Raw genomic sequence first — 18,551 nt, forward strand, 5'->3', positions numbered from 1 at the left:
GCCAGAGAAGAGAGAGACAGAGACGGGGCCAGGAACATTCCCCCCTCTGTGCCACTCACAGAAGCTATTGCGAAGGCATTGAGTAACAGCACTGCAAGAGCTCAGTAAGCATTGACTGATAAAAATGTTGAAAACTGAATCCAAAAGACCATATGGTCTTCGTGGGAGTTCAAAATATTTGCAGCCAACTTGACACTTTTTAGCCAAACTCGGAAGGAGGAGGAAGAAAAGAGATGCCCAAGTAGCCAGATGGGCCACATCGGCCCCTCCTAAACACCAGGCGGAAAGCCAATGCACCAGACAGATCCCCCTCATATGCTACAGAGCAAAGAGGTTATGGAGATTGGGGGGGGGGGGGGGGGCGGTGCACCCAAGCCCTTCGGAGCCTGTAACACACACACCCTTAGGGCATCTCTGTCACGGACTGCAGCAGCCTGAGCCTAACAAGGACCCTTCTGTGGCTACAATTCACACACACTCCATTGTGTTTGAAATCTGACGAATCACACCCAGATCAAAGAGGATGGTCACGACTGCTTATCTAAAATCCTCGTCTGGGAGCAAACCTCGTAAATAGGAAACGTTAACACAAGATGTAATTAGCTAAACTGTGTAAAGTCAGCCATCTAGAACATGAACTCTGCAGGCAGTCATTTCTTTTTTATTTTTAAGTTTATTTATTTTGAGAGAGAGAGAGAGCAGGGAGGGGCAGAAAGAGAGGGAGAGAGAGAATTCCAAGCAGGCTCTGCACTGTCCGCATAGAGCCTGACGCAGGGCTTGAACTCACAAACTGCAAGTTCATGGTCTGAGCCAAAACCAAGACTCAGACGCTTAACCGACTGAGCCACCCAGATGCCCCCGTCACCGTTTTTCTTTTTTTTTTAATAAAATTCACTCATCTTCACAACGGCCACATCACTATTGAGGAGGCAGACGGTAAGTGGGAGTGGGATCTCAGGCAGCAGGGAAGGTCTCACCAAAAAAAAAAAAAAAAAAGCAAATCCAAAATGCACCTGACATGTTCTTTCAGCGTGACAGAAGCAGTTTCGCTCCTCAAGTCAAAATTCCTGGCCAGAATTCCTACCCAAAACAAAAAGGGGAAAGAACACGTTCACCACGCAAAAGCTCAATCTTTACAGGGATGGTTCTGGTCTCAGCTTCGGTGATTAAGCCGCTTAAGAGGTTTGCAGAGAGAGAGGCAGAGATGAGCAAATTGTCTTGCTGCCCACGGCCACTCCCAACCAGCCTCTCATAAAACAAATCTGTCAGCTGTGTGACTTCTGGGTGCCAAGGCCACATAACCGTATAAGGCTGCCTGGAGCGGGGAGCACGGTGAGGCAGGCTTGTAAATGTCGGCACTGTCTGCTGCTGATCACTGAGGTTTTAAAGGTACTGCCTGCACTGAGCCTGTCACTCTTTCAGGTGGCTCCAGGGGACACGTGCCAGGTTGGAGGATAGAAAAGATGAGCCTTGCCTGACAAAGCCCTGGGGACGGCGACAAAAGACAATTCCCCTGCAGGGCAAGCCCTTTATTATTTTCTGTGATTGTGTCAAAAACGAAAAAGCAAAATCAGCTTCACGCTGGTGCCTACCCCTTGCACATTCCGGTGCACACCCTTCCTGGATATCACCCAGTGAAAGGGGAACAGAGACACTCACACAATAGACGTTTCAATTAATGAAATGCAACCATTGTGCTTTCCTACTGTACTCAGATGGTGAACACAGCCCTGGCACCACCAGTGAAAAAGCACTCTGAAATGAGCTGATGACTCAGCCAGACTTCCCAGGGTTGGGGGGGCGGGGGGGGGGGCGGGGAACAGGGAAAATGGGATGCTTTGGAGGAATATTTTTAGGTTTAGAAAATTTGCAACTCTAAAGCAGCACTGCTCATGATGACTGAGGTTCTTGGGGTTTGTTTTTATCTTCTTTAGCCCAGTGTCTTGCCGGCTACTTGACCGGTTTTTGAAAATGTGCCCTTAAGGTTCATATGACTCTAAATAATGACCAAAAAAAGAGTGTCAGCCACATTTTAGAAGCAGGGCCTTAGACTCCCTTGAGGACTTAAGATCTTTGAGAATGGGCAAATGCAAAGGCCTGGGGTCGGAAACAGGCTTGGGACAGGGGACTGGTGGAAGGAAGTTCCCTGCTAAGCCACGCTCCCCTGAGGTGAGAGGGACGCGCCTGCTCTACACGAGGCTGGAGGCTCCTGCTCTGGGGACAAAGAGCAGATAGGAAGACCGGCACCCAGTCCCCCCGGTGGCCACATAGAGCTTTGTTCAGCTCTCTTTGATTCCAGAATAACTCGTGCTTTCCCACCGTAAGAGGGAATCTTCGGAAATGAAATTCAGACGCTCTCCCCCGCAAAACACACACACATCCCACGAACCACAAATATAGCTGCCATCTGGACAATGTTACTAACAATGTCACCAGCTATCATTAATGGGTAATTTTCTATTCTTCTTGAAAGTATTTTCATTGGGCAAGAAAAAAAGGAAGTGATCTACCAAAAACCTGCCCCAAACTGTGGAAGTTGTATAATCTCACTGGGGGTCCTGAACCCAAACAGAACTTTATATAGAGGAAAATATAAATAAATTAAACCTAACTTAAAAAAAGAGAGGAAGAAACAATGAAGACTTTAAACTTTAAAGGAAGGGGGAAAATGGAGAAGAGGGTTATTATATTATTATAATAATAATAAGAGACTCTTTTAAAAAGCATGATGTGTCAAATCTGACTTGGCTATCAAGAATTCTGTCTCCACAAATGGTGACATAATTATTCTCTGGGCACCAAATATAAATCAGGTCAACCTTAATTGAAATTCACTGGTTTTGGGGCGCCTGGGTGGCTCAGTCGGTTAAGCGTCCGACTTCGGCTCAGGTCATGATCTCGCAGTCCGCGGGTTCGAGCCCCGCGTCGGGCTCTGAGCTGATGGCTCGGAGCCTGGAGCCTGCTTCCGATTCTGTGTTTCCCTCTCTCTCTGCCCCTCCCCCGTTCATGCTGTGTCTCTCTCTGTCTGAAAAATAAATAAACGTTAAAAAAAATTAAAAAAAAAAAAAAAAAAAAAGAAATTCACTGGTTTTTGTATGGGGCACCCAGGTGGCTCAGTCACTGAAGCATCCAACTTAGGCTCAGGTCATGATCTCGCGGTTCGCAAACTGGAGCCCTGCATCAGGCTCTCTGCTGTCAGCACAGAGACTGCTTCAGAGCTTCTGTCCACCTCTCTCTCTGACCCTCCCCCACTTATGCTGGCGCTGTCTCTCTCTCTCTCTCTGAAAAATAAAATAAACATTTTTTAAAACAAAGAAATGCATTGGTTTTGGGAGCAGTATTCTAATGTTGGATCCATTTTTTCCTAAATAGAAAATCCAACCATATGAAAATAGGCATACGTACCCACCTACAAGGCACGCGCACACACACACACACACACACACACACAGAACATCATGATCCAGGAAATTACTCATTTGCTTCCTCAACACTCCTATCTACAGAAAGGAGCAGGGCTTGAGGAAAAGTCGAGATGTGCTCTGTGATGCGTAGTGGTATAGCATCCTCAGAGAGCACAAATGGATATACACGGATCCATGCCACTCTGCATCCAAAGTGAAATTGTTAAAAAAAAAAAAAGAGAGAGAGAGAGAGAGAGAAACTAAAGAACATTTAAAAAATGCTCCAATCTTCCAACTGTGGAGCTAAACAAAACATGCAGTGTAATTTTAGAAATGGAGGAACTCTGTTAAAGGATCCTGTTCTGTATTCTTTTATCCGTTGTCTCAAGCAAAGAGAATGTGACAGAGAGTAGATGGTGGCTGAGTAGACTGATGGACAGACAGAAGGAAGGAGGACGGGTGCGTGAGTGGACAACTTGGACGGGAGGACCGCCTGGAAGGACGGGCCAGCTGGAAGGGTAGGCGGGTCAGTGGATGAGTAATCAGGATGACTTTTAGTGCACGGTTATTCTCAGAAAATGAATTCCTGGAACCTCAAAACTCAAGTATGAGGTTTCTAGGGAAACTGCAGAATATATACGTTTAAAATGTTGTGAAATGGCTAAGAAATAGATGGGAGTTTATAGGAATTTCTCACTCTTCACAGTTTAGAGAAATAATTTCTGTATGCTAATGAGAGCTTTTATGAAAGTTACATGATAGTTGGTGGGCTCACCTATGGAAAAGAGCCCACCATTCTGTACTTGGGAAAGTAACAGAAGGAATTAAAGGGGTAAGAGTAGGGGCACCTTGGTGGCTCAGTTGGTTAGGCGATCGACTCTTGATCTCAGCTTAGGTCTCGATCTCAGGGTCTTGGGTTCAAGCCCCATGTTGGGCTCCATGTTGGGCGTAGAGCTTACTTTAAAAAGGGGGCAGAGAGAAGGCAAGAGTCAAATTGAAAAGCAGATTCAGAACCAAATGCTAAAGATAGTCTGGGAACTGAGACCTGGGGTCACAGAAGCTCTCAACACTAGTCAATTCTTTAAAAAAAAAAAAAATCTCTTTTTACAATGTTCTCCTTAGACTTTATAAAGTACTTTCAAATATCAGCTCCCATGTGTTTCACCAAAAAATCTGTAAGGCAGACACAGTGGGTGTTATGATCTCCATCTGGCAAATGAGTAAACTGAGTCTCAAAGAGACTCAAAGACCCAAGATGCAGGAAATGGGGAAGACAAGACTGGAAGCCAAGACCCTTGTACCTGAAGCCAGACTCATCCCACCGGTTTCAGGCAATTGTAAATTTCCATTGATTTATAACGGCAGAACAGGCACAAAGTACATGTTCACAGAAGGAGGGCAGGCCAGAGGGAGGTGAGGATATTGGTATGTGGGCGCTGAAGGATGCATCTACCAAGGAGAGGAGAGGACAGGAAGGGCATTCTTAACAAAAGCACAAAGAAATGCAAATGTGTTACTTGTTCAAGAAATGACGAGCAGCTCAATGTAGCTGGAGCCTATGGTGCAAGCTGGGAGAGGAAGACTAAGAAGGAGGGCAGAAAAGCAAGCAGGAAATTGTACAACCCTTCTGGAGGGCAATTAGTACAAAAACTTTACCCCACGGCCCAGCGATCCTACATCTGCCAGGCATATCTAGAGACTATACCCGCACATGTACAGAATGACTTACATACAAGGTTCTTCATGACTGACTTCTGGACTAGAAAACAGGCCCAGTGCCCACCAATAGAGGACAGATTGAAAAATTACGGAATATCTCCACAATGGACACTATGCATCCTTAACAAATAATAATAAGATGATCTCTGTGTACAAATGTAGAAGAATCTTTAGAAAATGTTACTAAATTTTAAAAAATGTAGACCTTTTTTGTGCATTTGAAATTTTCTATTTAAAAATCAAGTTTCAGGGGCGCCTGGGTGGCTCAGTCGGTTAAGCATCCGACTTCGGTTCAGGTCATGATCTCACAGTTTGTGAGTTCAAGCCCCGCATCGGGCTCTGTGCCGACAGCTCGGAGCCCGGAGCCTGCTTCGGATTCTGTGTCTGCCTCTCTGCTCTGCCCCCACTCACACTCTCTCTCTCTCAAAAATAAATAAACATTACAAAAATTTTTTTTAAATCAAGTTTCAGAATAGTATATATAATAGGCTACTTTTGTGGCAAAAAGTAAGAAAATAAGGCTAAGTATTCACACTTGTTTGCATTTGCATGAAACAGTGGAAGGATGTGCAAGTAATTACTAAAAAGGGTGATGCGGGATGGGAATCAGACTGAGTAGCAATACGGGAGGGTAAACCTTTTTAATACCACACGGATACATTACCTATTCAAAATGTAAAATTACATTAAAAAGCATCTTTACTTGTTAAAAGTATCCCAAAGGAGTTAAAAGCCTTATGTCCGTATAAAAACCCGCACATAGGAGGGGAGCAGGGCTAAAAGGCAAAACAAAGCACAACGTGCACATAAATGTTTATAGCACCTTTGTTCATAACTGCCCAGTCTTGGAAGCAGCAAAATGTCCTTCACCAGATGAGCGGAAGGCTAAGCTTTTGTGCATCCAGACAGGGGGATACTTTTCAGAACTAAACTTGCACTATCAAGCCTGGAAACGGTATGGATGAACCTTAAATGTGTATGACTAAGCGAAAGAATCTGCAAGGCCACAGACTGTAGGATTCCAAATATATGACATTCCAGGAAGGGCAAAGACTCTGGAGACAGTGAATACATCAGTGGTTGCCAGGGGTCAGGAAGAGAGGAATGAATCGGGGGAGCGCAGAGGATGTTTGGGGCTGAGAAAGTATTCTGTAGACAATATTTTCTATACCTTACGCTGGCTATAATGGTGGATACATGTCATTGTCTACATCTGTCAAAACCCATGGAAATACACAACACGAAAAGCCAACCCTAAGGCAAATGATAGACGTTGGTTAGTAATAATGTATCAGTCTTGGCTCATGGATTATAACACTGGACCACACTGATGCAACATGTTAATAATAAGGAAAACTGGGAGGTGAAAGGGTGAAGGGTTATATGGGAACTCTCTGTCCTTTCTGTTCATTTTTCTGTGAACTGCAGTAAAAAAAAAAAAAAAAAAAAAAAAAAAATTAAGTCTACCAATTTAAAAGAAAAGAACACAAAGGGAAAGTGAGCCGGGTGCCAGTCAGGGAGAGTTCTGAAATGCATACAAATCAGCCTGGACTCTCATCCTGTAAACACAACCGTTTTTGAAACAAGGCAGTGACAGAGTTTTGCTCTGAAAAGAAAATTCTGGTGACCCTGCAGGCTGAAGAATCTAGGAAAAAAGAGAGCCAGGGACGAAGAAGCAGATTATAGCAGCAGGGAGGTGGGGGTGGGTCCGAATGAGCTAGGGGCCGTGGGGAGGGGATGGGGACACAGCAGAGGAAGCCACAGGACTTGGCGACAGCCGTCCCCATGCATCCAGACGTGTGTGGGAAAATGAGGGTCAACGTTTCCCTCTGGTTTCTACATTAAACTATGGGGCAGACAATGGTGGTGCTGACAGAGGAAGAAGAACAGAGGAGATGGGGAAGATGAGCTTGGTTTTTGACCGTGACGTTATTTTATTTCTCACAGGATACGGATGTGGAAACGCACAGAGGCAGCTCCAGACACAGGTAGGCAGCACAGAAAAGAGGTCAGGCTGCCTTCGAAACTGATTCTGATGTGTGTCGAACCACATCACGTAACCTCCAGCACATGGGAGGGACAATACACTCTGAGTCAACAAGGGAAAGAAATCTAGTCCGTTTTCTAAACTTGATGGTGCCCGTGAAAGGAAAATATCGCGTTATTTAGCCTATCCCTCCCAAAAGAAAACAAATTTTTCTAAAACCTCTATTTCAGACATATTTATAAGTGGCTTTTGTGTGATGCTGTGGTTACTATGGCTACTGACAAGTGATCCCCAAATGCAGTGGTGTAAAACAAGCATTTATTATGCTCACGAACTCGATGGGTCAGGAGATCGGACAGGGCATGACAGAGACGACACTCTCCACTCCACACTGTCTGAGGCTGGACCCGTCTGAAGGGCCATTCACTCGCACATCTGGCAGCTGACGCTGGTCGCTGGCTGAAGGACTCCGGTTCCTCTCCATGTGGGCCCCTCCCTGTGCTCTCTGTGTGTGGGCTGGTTTTGGGTTCCTTCCAGTCTGGTGCCTGGATTCTCAGGGCCAGATCCCAAGAGACAGAGACACGTGTAGGCACCAAATCCTTTCGTGACCCAGCCCTGGAGGTCACAAAGACTCACTTCCAGCACGCCACACAGGTCAGAGCAAACACAAGCCCTCACCCAGACTCATGGCAGGGGAGGGGGGCATCAGCCTCACCTCTCCACGGAGGAGTGTTCATGACACCGTAAGAAGTGCATGTAGGATGGGATTTGGTGCAGCTATCTCTGGGAAATTAAATCTGCCCACGTGAAAATCCAAGCATTGTTTCAGTCTGTATGACTCTTCGGAAAAAAAGAAACATTTAGGGAAGACAGGCAGGGAGGGTCACTGATAAGTCAAACCTGTCACAACTCAAACCTGCAAACTTCATCCACGCAGAGTCCACTCTGTTCCAGGAAGAGAGAAACATTCAAATCCAAATGACACGGACAGTCAAACATTCAGGAATCGAAACCTAGCATGGTGGCCAGAGAACCCAGTGTTTTTCTCCGCCTATATAAAAGAAATGTCCTACTGAAGCTTAGATGCTTGGACCCAGTTAGTGGCATGAGAGGAGAGGCGAGTGGTTCTGGTGAATGTCCTGGGAACACAGTCTGCACCTCCCCCACGGCACACAACCCATGCCAAGTCATGCCCCATGCTGCCCGGCCGCTTCCTCGCCCCTCTTCCATTCACCCAACATAAGCAGCTCCTTGTAAAGTTCTGTTGCTCTCCGGTGCTGCTTAGCTGTTTTTAAAGGACTGAAACAGGGGCGCCTGGGTGGCGCAGTCGGTTAAGCGTCTGACTTCAGCTCAGGTCACGATCTTGTGGTCCATGAGTTCAAGCCCCGCATCGGGCTCTGGGCTAATGGCTCAGAGCCTGGAGCCTGCTTCTGATTCTGTGTCTCCCTCTCTCTCTGCCCCTCCCCCGTTCATGCTCTGTCTCTCTCTGTCTCAAAAATAAATAAACGTTAAAAAAAAAATTAAAAAAAAAAATAAAGGACTGAAACAGACAAAGATTCAGGTAAGAAAATAAAATACGCATTGACGGATGCCTGTTTAAAACCCAGCACAGTTAGCAGAAAAATCAGCTTATTTTCCAAGACACAGAACATCAAAGAGCAGAAGTTGTGTCAGTGGAAACAGCTTATTAATTTACTCGCCCAAAGTTTTTTCTCTAAATTCTTCATCCTTGGGGGACCTGGGTGGCTCAGTCGGTTAAGCCTCTGACTCGTGATTTCGGCTCAAGTCACGATCTCTCGAGTTGTGAGATACAGCCCTGCATTGGGCTCCATGCTAAGCATGGAGCCTGATTAAGATTTTCTCTCTCTCTCTCTCTCTCTCTCTCTCTCCCTCTCTCTCTCAAAAAAAAATTTAAAAAAAACCTAGCATTAAAACACACACACACACACACACACGCAAATAAACATACCATAACCAAGAAGTTTATTCCATGAACACAAGATGGTTCCATTTGGCATATAAGTTGAAAGAAAAAAATCCATGTTACTGGAAAAAAACAAAAAAACTTTAACAAAATTCAACACCTGCTCCTGAGGGGTTCTTTTTAACCACTAAAAACAGAAACTGATGTATACTTTCTAAAATACTTAAAATAAAACTGTGTAAATCTCTGTCCTAAAGCCAGCCCCTTAGTGACTGGAGAGACGCTGAAGGCTGCCTCACTCAGGTCACGAACAAAGACAAAGATACCCACTATCTCCACTAAATATTAACGTTGGATCCAAGCTCAGCCAATCCATCAGACAAGAAAGCGGAGATGTAAGAACACTCAGACTCTATTCGCAGGTGCTGATAACAATCAACCTGGAACACCCAAGAGAATGCACGATAAAAGCTGAGACAACCAGTGAAAGAATGTAGTGAAACAGCAGACTAAAATAGCCATCACGAAAGTTTGACGATGCACATTGAGCATATGGAGAAGGGCACTGTCACCCTCCTAGTAGAAATGCAAGTACTCCACCTAGGGAAGGCAACGTCATAATAACCAAACAATTACAGACTTATCTGCTATGTGATCCAACAGTCCCATCTCTAGGCACATATCCCAAAGAAGGACTGACAAAAACTGATTTTTCAGCACTCAAGACAGGAACGGATAGATCATTTTTTAACAATGATACACATACACAAACCAAGACCAGATACTGTGACAGATACACCGGGCTATTATTCACTTCAAAATACAAGAAAATATTTGCAATAACAAAAGGCTGGAAAGCAACCCAAGTGTCCGGCAACATGGGACTGATTAAACTATGATACATCCATAGACTCCAACACTCCACAGCTCTAAGTGAGTAATGAATACTACCCCTAGTTACCGTATGGAGTGATCTCCAAGATATGATTGAAGTTAAAAAAAGCAAAGTGGGGAAAAGTGTACAGGGCATGCTACCCATTCAAGAAAGGAGAGGAACTGGGATAATTGTGTGTCTGTGTGTGTGTGTGTGTGTGTGTGTGTGTGCGCGCGCGCAGGCGCACGCACGCGTGCACAATTGTGTACATAGATAATTTCTTTTAAATTTTTAAAAATTTATTTACTTATTTCAAGAGAGAGAGCATGCACAAGTGAGGGAGGGGGAGAGAGGAAGGAGAGGGAGAGAATCCCAAGCAGGCTCTGTGCGGTCAACGCAGAGCCCGACATGGGCTCCACCCCACAAACCAGGAGATCATGACCTGAGCAGAAATCAAAGAGTGGGACTTGACTGAGCCACCAAGGTGCCCCCATATGTAGTTTTTTAGGTGCGCAGACAACTAAAATATTTTTCAAAACGTGGAACATCTATAGGAGAAAAAGGAAGTAGAGTAAATGAGACAAAGATAGATACTAGACTTCTACGAATATACCTTATTTTGTACATTCGACTTTGGAGCCATGTAAATATTTTACTGAACAAGGGTCACAGCAATGAACGTGGTATTCTCCACGCGATCCTGTTTCTAAGGCTATGGACAAAGCCACGTGGGAACAGGAATCAACAGAACTAACAGGACAGTCCTGACCGGTGAGCAGGCTTAAGGAAAGTGTGCTGGGCAAAGCCAGAGGCAAGAGTGAGTGGTAACGAGAGACTGCAGCACAGGACTTACCTCAACCTTGCTCTCGGGTTCATGATCAGCAGCCGAGAAATACACAACCTCCTGTACTTCATCCCTGGGCCGAGCTGAATTTTTCCCAAATACCACCAGACCGTCCTTAGCACGTGGTGGGAAGGCCACAAAACAGTAACTTGGAGGAGCGACAGCCATCCTGCAAAGAGAGAGAATGGAAACAGCCCTAAGGTGGAACATTCCAACAGTTTCACCAGTGAAAGCGGTTTTAGTGTCGAACTGTGTGCGGCTAGTTCATTAAGAGATCCCAGCTGGCACAGGAAGGTAGGGCGCCTGGAGCAGAACTGCGGAGACCAGATAGTGGTTAGTGCTCCGTGGGATTAAACTAGCTCAGTTTTGCAACAATCTGCAGTGGCAGCCAAAGGGCAATGATGTAAGAGAACGGAAAGGAGGCTATTGTTCCCGGCAGAAAACACACATGGCAATCTGTCCCAGTAATAGAAAAATCATTAAATGTACTCGTAACAGTGTCCTCCCCAACTGTCTTGGAGCTCGAGATGTGTGGCTTCTCGGGATGTAACGGATTTTGGGGTGGTGATGGGGAAATGGGTCTAGAGATAAAGTGAAAGATATTCCCCCTATTTTATATATTTTTACTCTACCTCCATGACATAACACTCCAGGATCTCTTGGTTTTCCTCCAACCTCTCCAGTGTTTCTGGGCTGGCTTGTGCGCTTCTACCTGGCCACTGAGCGTCCTCACTGCTTGATTCTTCCTTCCTCATTTAATGCTCTTTTCTTCCTGGAAAAACTCATCCATGACCATTGGTCACTTAGGTGCCCATGACCTGCACATCTGATTCCAGCCAAGTTCTCTCCTTGAGCTCTTGACCCATAGGCCCAATGCCTCCCTGATACCCAAAGCTGACTTCATCCTCTTCTTCCCTAAACTGGGTCCCTTCCCACAGATCTCTATCTCATTGGCCATCCAATGAACTATCCATGTCACTGGAACATCTGGAGCTCAAGAACTATCCTTATCATCTGCTTCTCTGTTATCTAACATAACCACTAAATTCCACCTGTAGATTCAATCTTGTAAATCTCTTTGGAAAGTATCCACTTCTCCCCATCTCCACTACCACCACTCTGCACCAAGCCTCCAATACTAGCCTGGATCCCCACCAGTAGTAAGAAGTTATTGCATAGCCACCATTATTCCCCCTCCAAAACACTGGCACATGCCAGCCAAAGTGATCTTTTTATTATTTTTTTTAATGTTTATTTTTGAGAGAGAGAGAGAGAGAGAGACAGAGTGGGAGTGGGGGAGGGTCAGAGAGGGAGGGAGACACAGAATCTGAAACAGGCTCCAGGCTCCGAGCTGTCAGCACAGAGCCCGACACGGGGCTCGAACTCACGGACCGCGAGATCATGACCTGAGCCGAAGTCGGACGCTTAGCCGACTGAGCCACCCGGGCGCTCCCAAAGTGGTTTTTTAAAAGGAAGATTTGATCATGTCAGTTGTGTCACCCTGCTTAAAATCCTTCAGTGATTTCCCATGGTTCTTAGAATAAAGAATCAAAATCTGATCAAGCTCATGCCTCCTCCCCAGCCCCGTCTCATGCCACTCGCCACTCTGTTCTCTCAACTCCAGCACACAGACCTTTTTCCAGCCCCTCCGATCCTCCCACGGCCTTTGCACATGCTTCACCCCTGTTCCTGAGCACTCCTCTCTCTGTTCCTTATACCAAAACCATTTGCCTAGTGAACTCCTACTCCTTCACGCACCAAACATCAGTCGAATTTACATCGCTGTATTGTATGCTCTCCCAGAATCCCCTCCTTTTCCTTTATAGCAAATCTCCACCTGAAATCTTTATGTAATGATTTTACTACCAACAATCAACACTTGGTCTTTCCACCCAAAGGCTAAGCAATATGAAGGCAGGGAAACCACGTCTCTCTTGCAGCGCCGTAAACCCAGCTGTGCGCAATGTCTTCTGCAGGGTAGGTTTTCAAAAAATAAGAAACGAGTGCTCTTTTCGTCTTTCTTAAAACCGAAGCCAACTCTCTACAGCTCTTTCTCACCACCATGCCTCTGCACCTGGCTGGAATTCCCTGCCCGGGTCTGCGCCTTTCCTTCAGGATCTGATTCAAAATCCCTTCCTTTCAGGATGCCTTCCACAAAGGACTCTCATTTTCTCAGCATCCATAAGGCCTCCAGTCTGTTCTAAGATGATGTGCATTTGTCTGTAAATGTACTGCTTCAAATGTTTCAAATAAAGATGCCTGAGGGCAGGACGCAGGCCACCCAACCACAGCAGCCCCTTTCCCAAACCCCTACTATAGGCCCTCAACAAACATTATCTATTAAGCCAACTGTCATATGTGTGTCGTCAATGTGTTTTATTTAATGATTCCAAATGCAAGTGAGAAGTTAAGCAATGATCCCAGCAAAGCCACTGGGATTCAAAACTCAACCGCACCACCTACTACTGTGTGAGCTTGAGCAAGTCACTTTCCCTCTCTGGGCCTAGGTTTTCCCTTCGGCAACTGTTTTGCCCCAGGCCATAAGGTTATCGTGAGTATCAAATGACGTGATGCTTGAGAACATACTTCACAAGCTGTGAAAGCTAGGCGAGCATAAGCTATTTTCTTTTTTTTTTTTTTCTTTTTAAATTTTTTTTTTTTGTTGTTGTTTATTTATTTTTGAGAGAGACAGTGTGAACAGGAAAGGGGTAGAGAGAAAGGGAGACACAGAATCTGAAGCAGGCTCCAGGCTCTGAGCCTGATGTGGGGCTTGAACTCATGGACCATGAGATCATGACCTGAGCCGAAGTTAGCCACTTAACCAACTGAGCCACCCAGGCGCCCCGAGCATAAGCTATTTTCTTTGGGTTTTGACTGTTCAAACAGAGCGGCATCTCAAAATTTCTACAAGTCAAGCCAGTCAAATCCACCTCACTCATAACTGGGGCAGTTACCCAGTCGCAGAGTCGGCAACATCTCTGTGAGGGACCATATTGCTATGTCTGCATCCAGGCTGCTTCAGATTCGTCTGTACGTGCACACCCTGGGCTGTCCAAAGTCCTTCCCTGCACTGGGCACCTGAGGGCACCGACAAGTGGAGGAGCCCAGAGCTCTAAAATAATCCCCTCCGAGCTCAGAACACTACCCCACTCACACTGTGAGAAAGAACCGGCAGGGAGATTAAAAAAAAAAAATTCCAGTTCCTTCTCCAATTATCCTTTTCTATTTTCACAAGAACTGCATTATCTTCAGACTTGAGAAGCAGGGAGAAGTTAACCAAAACTCCGTATGTGTAAGAAAGACCTAGAATAATTAGAAGACAAAATGCTTTAATAGCGAGTTGCTAGAATTTGAGGGTGGGAAGAATTGCTGGCTGAGCCAGATAAAGTGAAACAAATCCAGAAGATAAGATGGAGAAGGGGTGCATTTACCTGCGTTTGTAATGCCTCTCCTATGTGACACGACTCCCCTTCCTCCCCTATCATTGGGTCATTTCAAAAGTGCTGGTGTCTCCCCTATGAGCAGGGGTCCTTAAAAATGGTAGCAATGCACTGGTCTTGCATTTATGAAGCTGTATCTGTAGAAAATAAATAAAACAGGGCTTTGACAAGCACCTATTCTATTCTTCTGTCAGGACGTCTGCTTGGTCAGCGAGATGTATGGGTCACGTGACCATGACCTGGATGTAGGCAACACAACCCCAGGGGTATGTGGGCCCAGAGAGGCTGGCTTTTCCACTGAATCTTGTGAAAGCCTGGGAATGCCAGAAGGGAGCAGAACTGCAATGCCTATTTTTTTTTTAATGCTAAATGAACCAGCAAACTGTGTAACACATCCAGTAGCAAACCAGCCAAGGGTAATTGTCCATTTATTTTTCCTGGATCACCATTCTAGACACTTACTAGCCCCAGAGATGACTTCGCTGGATCCTTTTCCACTCTCTAGATCAATGCTGTCCGGAAGAACGTTCTACATTGATGGAAATGTTCTACCTCCAGTGTCCAATATGGTGGCCATTAGCCTCACAGTTAGTGTGATTAAGGAAATGAATTTTTATTAACAACCTTAATTAGTTTAAATGTAATTAGCCACACATCTCATTACCAAGTAATAGGAATGCTATTGGACAGAGCGTCACCATAACCTCGCAATAAACCCAGAAATGAAGATTTTCACATTAAGCCTTCCAATAATCCCTTAAGTGCTTCCTTGGGAAGCGCTCCACATATTCTAATGGCAAAATATGCTCTCATCCATATAAACTGAATTACCAAAGAGGAGATAGCACGCTTCGAGAAGACCCCAGAAAACAAACGTTAGGATGTAGCTACCGAACTCACCTGGTGGACTGAGTTTAAGCAAACTTGTTCTCAAGAAGCTGAAGGTGATCAAAGCCCTGGGTACCAATTCATTTCCCTTGATGTGAGTCTCATATTCCTAACCCTGAAAACACCATGTGTGTGTTCCCATTACTGCCTAGAAATCTTTTGGATACTTCTCTGGTCAATTCCACTTTTTATCCGCCAAATGAACTAAATGAACAATTCCATTTTTTATCTCCTAAATGAACTTTTGAGACTTTCACTTCTTTTCAAACCTCCAACTACCTCCTCTGAGCAGACATCTCACCTCCTCCTCCACAAAGAAGAGATGGCTGGGGGGAGGAAGACGGTGTCAGATATAGGATAAGCAGCTTTTAAGGTCCTGTGGCTGGAGAAAGGGCAAGGAGCTAATAAGTCAAAAAGCCAGAGCTGAGGCCAGAGAGAATGGGGAAGAGGCTGGAGAAGCAGGGAGACAGGCCAGTCCATGTTAAGCCGTGAAGACCACGGCAAGGATTTCAGTGTCTATCCCATGATAGACACGGATGTCTAACCCACTGGAGGCTTTTTTTTTTTTTTTTTTAATATATGAAATTTATTGTCAAATTGGTTTCCATACAACACCCAGGGCTCATCCCAAAAGGTGCCCTCCTCAATACCCATCACCCACCCTCCCCTCCCTCCCACCCCCCATCAACCCTCAGTTTGTTCTCAGTTTTTAACAGTCTCTTATGCTTTGGCTCTCTCCCACTCTAACCTCTTTTCCCACTGGAGGCTTTTAAGCCGAGTTTTAGGTAGAAGGTGGAGCCAGTGCACACTGGCAATTTTTCAAAGAAGTTGGCTGTGACAGAAAGAGCTCCTTAGATGTAAATGAAGGGGTTGACAAGTAATTCTATTTCCATATATTCACCCTAAGGAATGATCAGGAACACGGACAAGGTTTATGCACAAAAATGTTCAACACAGCAGTACTTATACAGGTGTAAAACTGAAACTTAAGTGTCCAGCATCACAGTAGCTGAAAACTCATGCTACATCAATGCCATTACAAATGTTTGTGAAGTTTTTCAATGTTCATTGATTTTTAAGAGAGAGAGAGACAGAGAGAGTACAAGCAGGGCAGAGAGCGAGGGAGACACAGAATCCAAAGCAGGCTCCAGGCTTCGAGCTGTCAGCACAGAGCTTGACATGGGGCTTAAACTCACAGACGGCGGGATCATGACCTGAGCCAAAGTAGGACACTTAACCGACTGAGCCACCCAGGCGCCCCGAAGAATTTTTAACTGCATGGAGAAATGGCTGGGGAGGGAGATCCAAAATAAATTATTTTAATTATGTAAAACTATGCATAGGAAAGACTACAAGGAAATGTGCCCAAAATATTAATAGTAGGAGCCTGACCACTGAATTCTTTCTAATTTTTTCATATTTTCCCTTAATTTCTAATTTTCTTACAAGTATTTACACTTATACACACACACAAAAATGAGTTTTTAAAAAATAATCCAAGGGACAGTACCGATTTTAGAATTTTATTTTAAAGAAAACACTTTGTCTCTACTTCTGTGTCCTGACACATCTAAAATTTCAAAACCGGCAAATTCTTATCAGTTATGACATTCTTATCAGGATGACATTTTTAAGAAATGTTTATTATTTATTTTTGAGAGATAGAGAGCACAAGCAGGGGAGGGGAAGTGAGAGAGGAGGACAGAGGATCTGAAGCAGGCTCTGGGCTGACAGCAGTCAGTCCAGTGTGGGGCTCGAACTCACAAACCATGAGATCATGACCTGAGCCAAAGTCGAATGGTCAACCGACTAAGCCACCCAAGCACCCCAGGACGACATTTTTTTATTGAGGTGCAATTGACGTTCATTATATTAGCTTCAGGTATACGACAATGATTCAGTATGTGGACACATTATAAAACGATCACCACAATAAATCTCGGTGACATCTGTCACCATACATAGATTTTTTTTTGCTTGTGATGAGGACTTTTAAGATCTACTCTCTTAGCAAGTTTCAAATATGCAATACTGTATAATATATATTGTTAACTATAGTTGCTATGACGTATCTTATATTCCCAGGAGTTATCTATTTTATAACTGGAAGTTCATGCTTTTGACCCCCTTCACCCATTTTGCCCATCCCTCATTCCCTAAGAATGATACCTTTTATTCGGCATTATCATAATTATTCTCTGATACTTTCTTTTACTTTTTTCTACAGCCTGCCTAATTCAGAATTCCTCAAGGAGCACACAAATTTTCATTACTATTATTCACATAAATAGTGGGGAGGCCTCTCGCGGCGTTGCCCCTCTGTTGAGGCGAAAAGAAAAACGGGCTCTTCAGGAAGCCAATTCTCTGCCGACCTTGAGATGAAATGCTTCTGGACGTGATTCAAGGAAACTCCATTTTGTCCCTATCATCTGTCAAAAACACTAGTCAACATACCAGAGAGTTACACGACGAAAGAAAAAAAATCGGACAAGTTAACTCATCTACATACCGTATAAAACATGCGTTTTGACATCTGTGTTTACAAGATTTTTTATAAACTATTCAATTTTTCATGCATGACACCAGAAACTAAGGGTTTTTTTTTTTTTTGCCTTTTCCCTCAATAACCTTATATAGTATTATGATGTGATATTCCCCTCCACAAAGAAAAGTAAACTAAAATTCAATGAACTCCCAATCGCACATGCTAATATAGAAATTTACTGCATGAAAAAGTGTTCATTTGTTTATGTTTGGCTTTAGAAAACAGTATAACCATTTGAAAATGGGTTTTGTTTTTTTTTTTATCATAACTACTCTCTACTTAAACCGGCATTAAAATGAGTGGACAGAGGTTCCTCAGAAATAAAGCCTGATTGATGGCTTTAAAAAAAATCTTGCTTGTTTTGAGATGCAATTCTTTTTATTATTATTATTATTATTATAAATGTTTTTTCACTTTTGGGAGAGAGAGCATGAGCGGGGAGGAGTGGGGAGGGGCGGGGGGGGGGGTGGACAGAGGATCCTAAGTGGGCTCTGTGCTGACTGCAGTGAGCCCGACGCGGGGCTCGAACTCACGAGCTGTGAGATCATGAGATCATGACCTGAGCTGAAGCCGGATACTCAACAGGCTGAGCCACCCAGGCGCCCCTTGAGATGCAATTCTTAGCCACTTTCTGAGTCATCCCATGAGAGATGGGGAGCAGCATTCACCCCAGGCCTGAAATGGAACCTAGCTGTACCTAAAGCTGTGTTTTCCAAACGGCATGTTGTGGCCCTTTTGAGGGTTACGAAATCGACTCAGTGGATAGGATCAGTGGTTTTTTGTTGTTTTTTTTTTAATAGACAAACATTTTTTAATAAAACAATATATGCATCACACTTAATAAGGGTAAGTGTTGTTACAAGAAACTTTTAAGTTCAGGTATATACATGTAAACATGTAAGTGTGTGCATAAACTGGGAGGAGAT

The 18,551-nt window shown here is 44.4% G+C and overlaps 1 protein-coding gene across 2 annotated transcripts in view; it reads right to left on the minus strand.

Annotated features, from left to right (window-relative positions):
• The window catches only part of SCRN1 (secernin 1), a 62,268-nt gene that overhangs the window by 28,030 nt on the left and 15,687 nt on the right, over positions 1-18,551 (minus strand). The window contains exons 1-2 of one of the 2 annotated variants that reach the window (XM_078440992.2): positions 11,385-11,524; positions 10,762-10,921 (exon numbers count right to left, since the gene is read on the minus strand). In XM_078440992.2, the coding sequence (XP_078297118.1) occupies positions 10,762-10,921; positions 11,385-11,395 (171 nt within the window). In that variant the 5' untranslated portion in view covers positions 11,396-11,524. Of the gene's footprint in view, positions 1-10,761; positions 10,922-11,384; positions 11,525-18,551 lie in introns of those variants that run through there. The other variant, XM_060632814.3, reaches the window with a different exon arrangement.

The sequence above is a fragment of the Panthera onca genome, chromosome A2, assembly GCF_046562875.1.
Source record: "Panthera onca isolate mPanOnc1 chromosome A2, mPanOnc1 haplotype 2, whole genome shotgun sequence".
NCBI lineage: Eukaryota > Metazoa > Chordata > Mammalia > Carnivora > Felidae > Panthera > Panthera onca.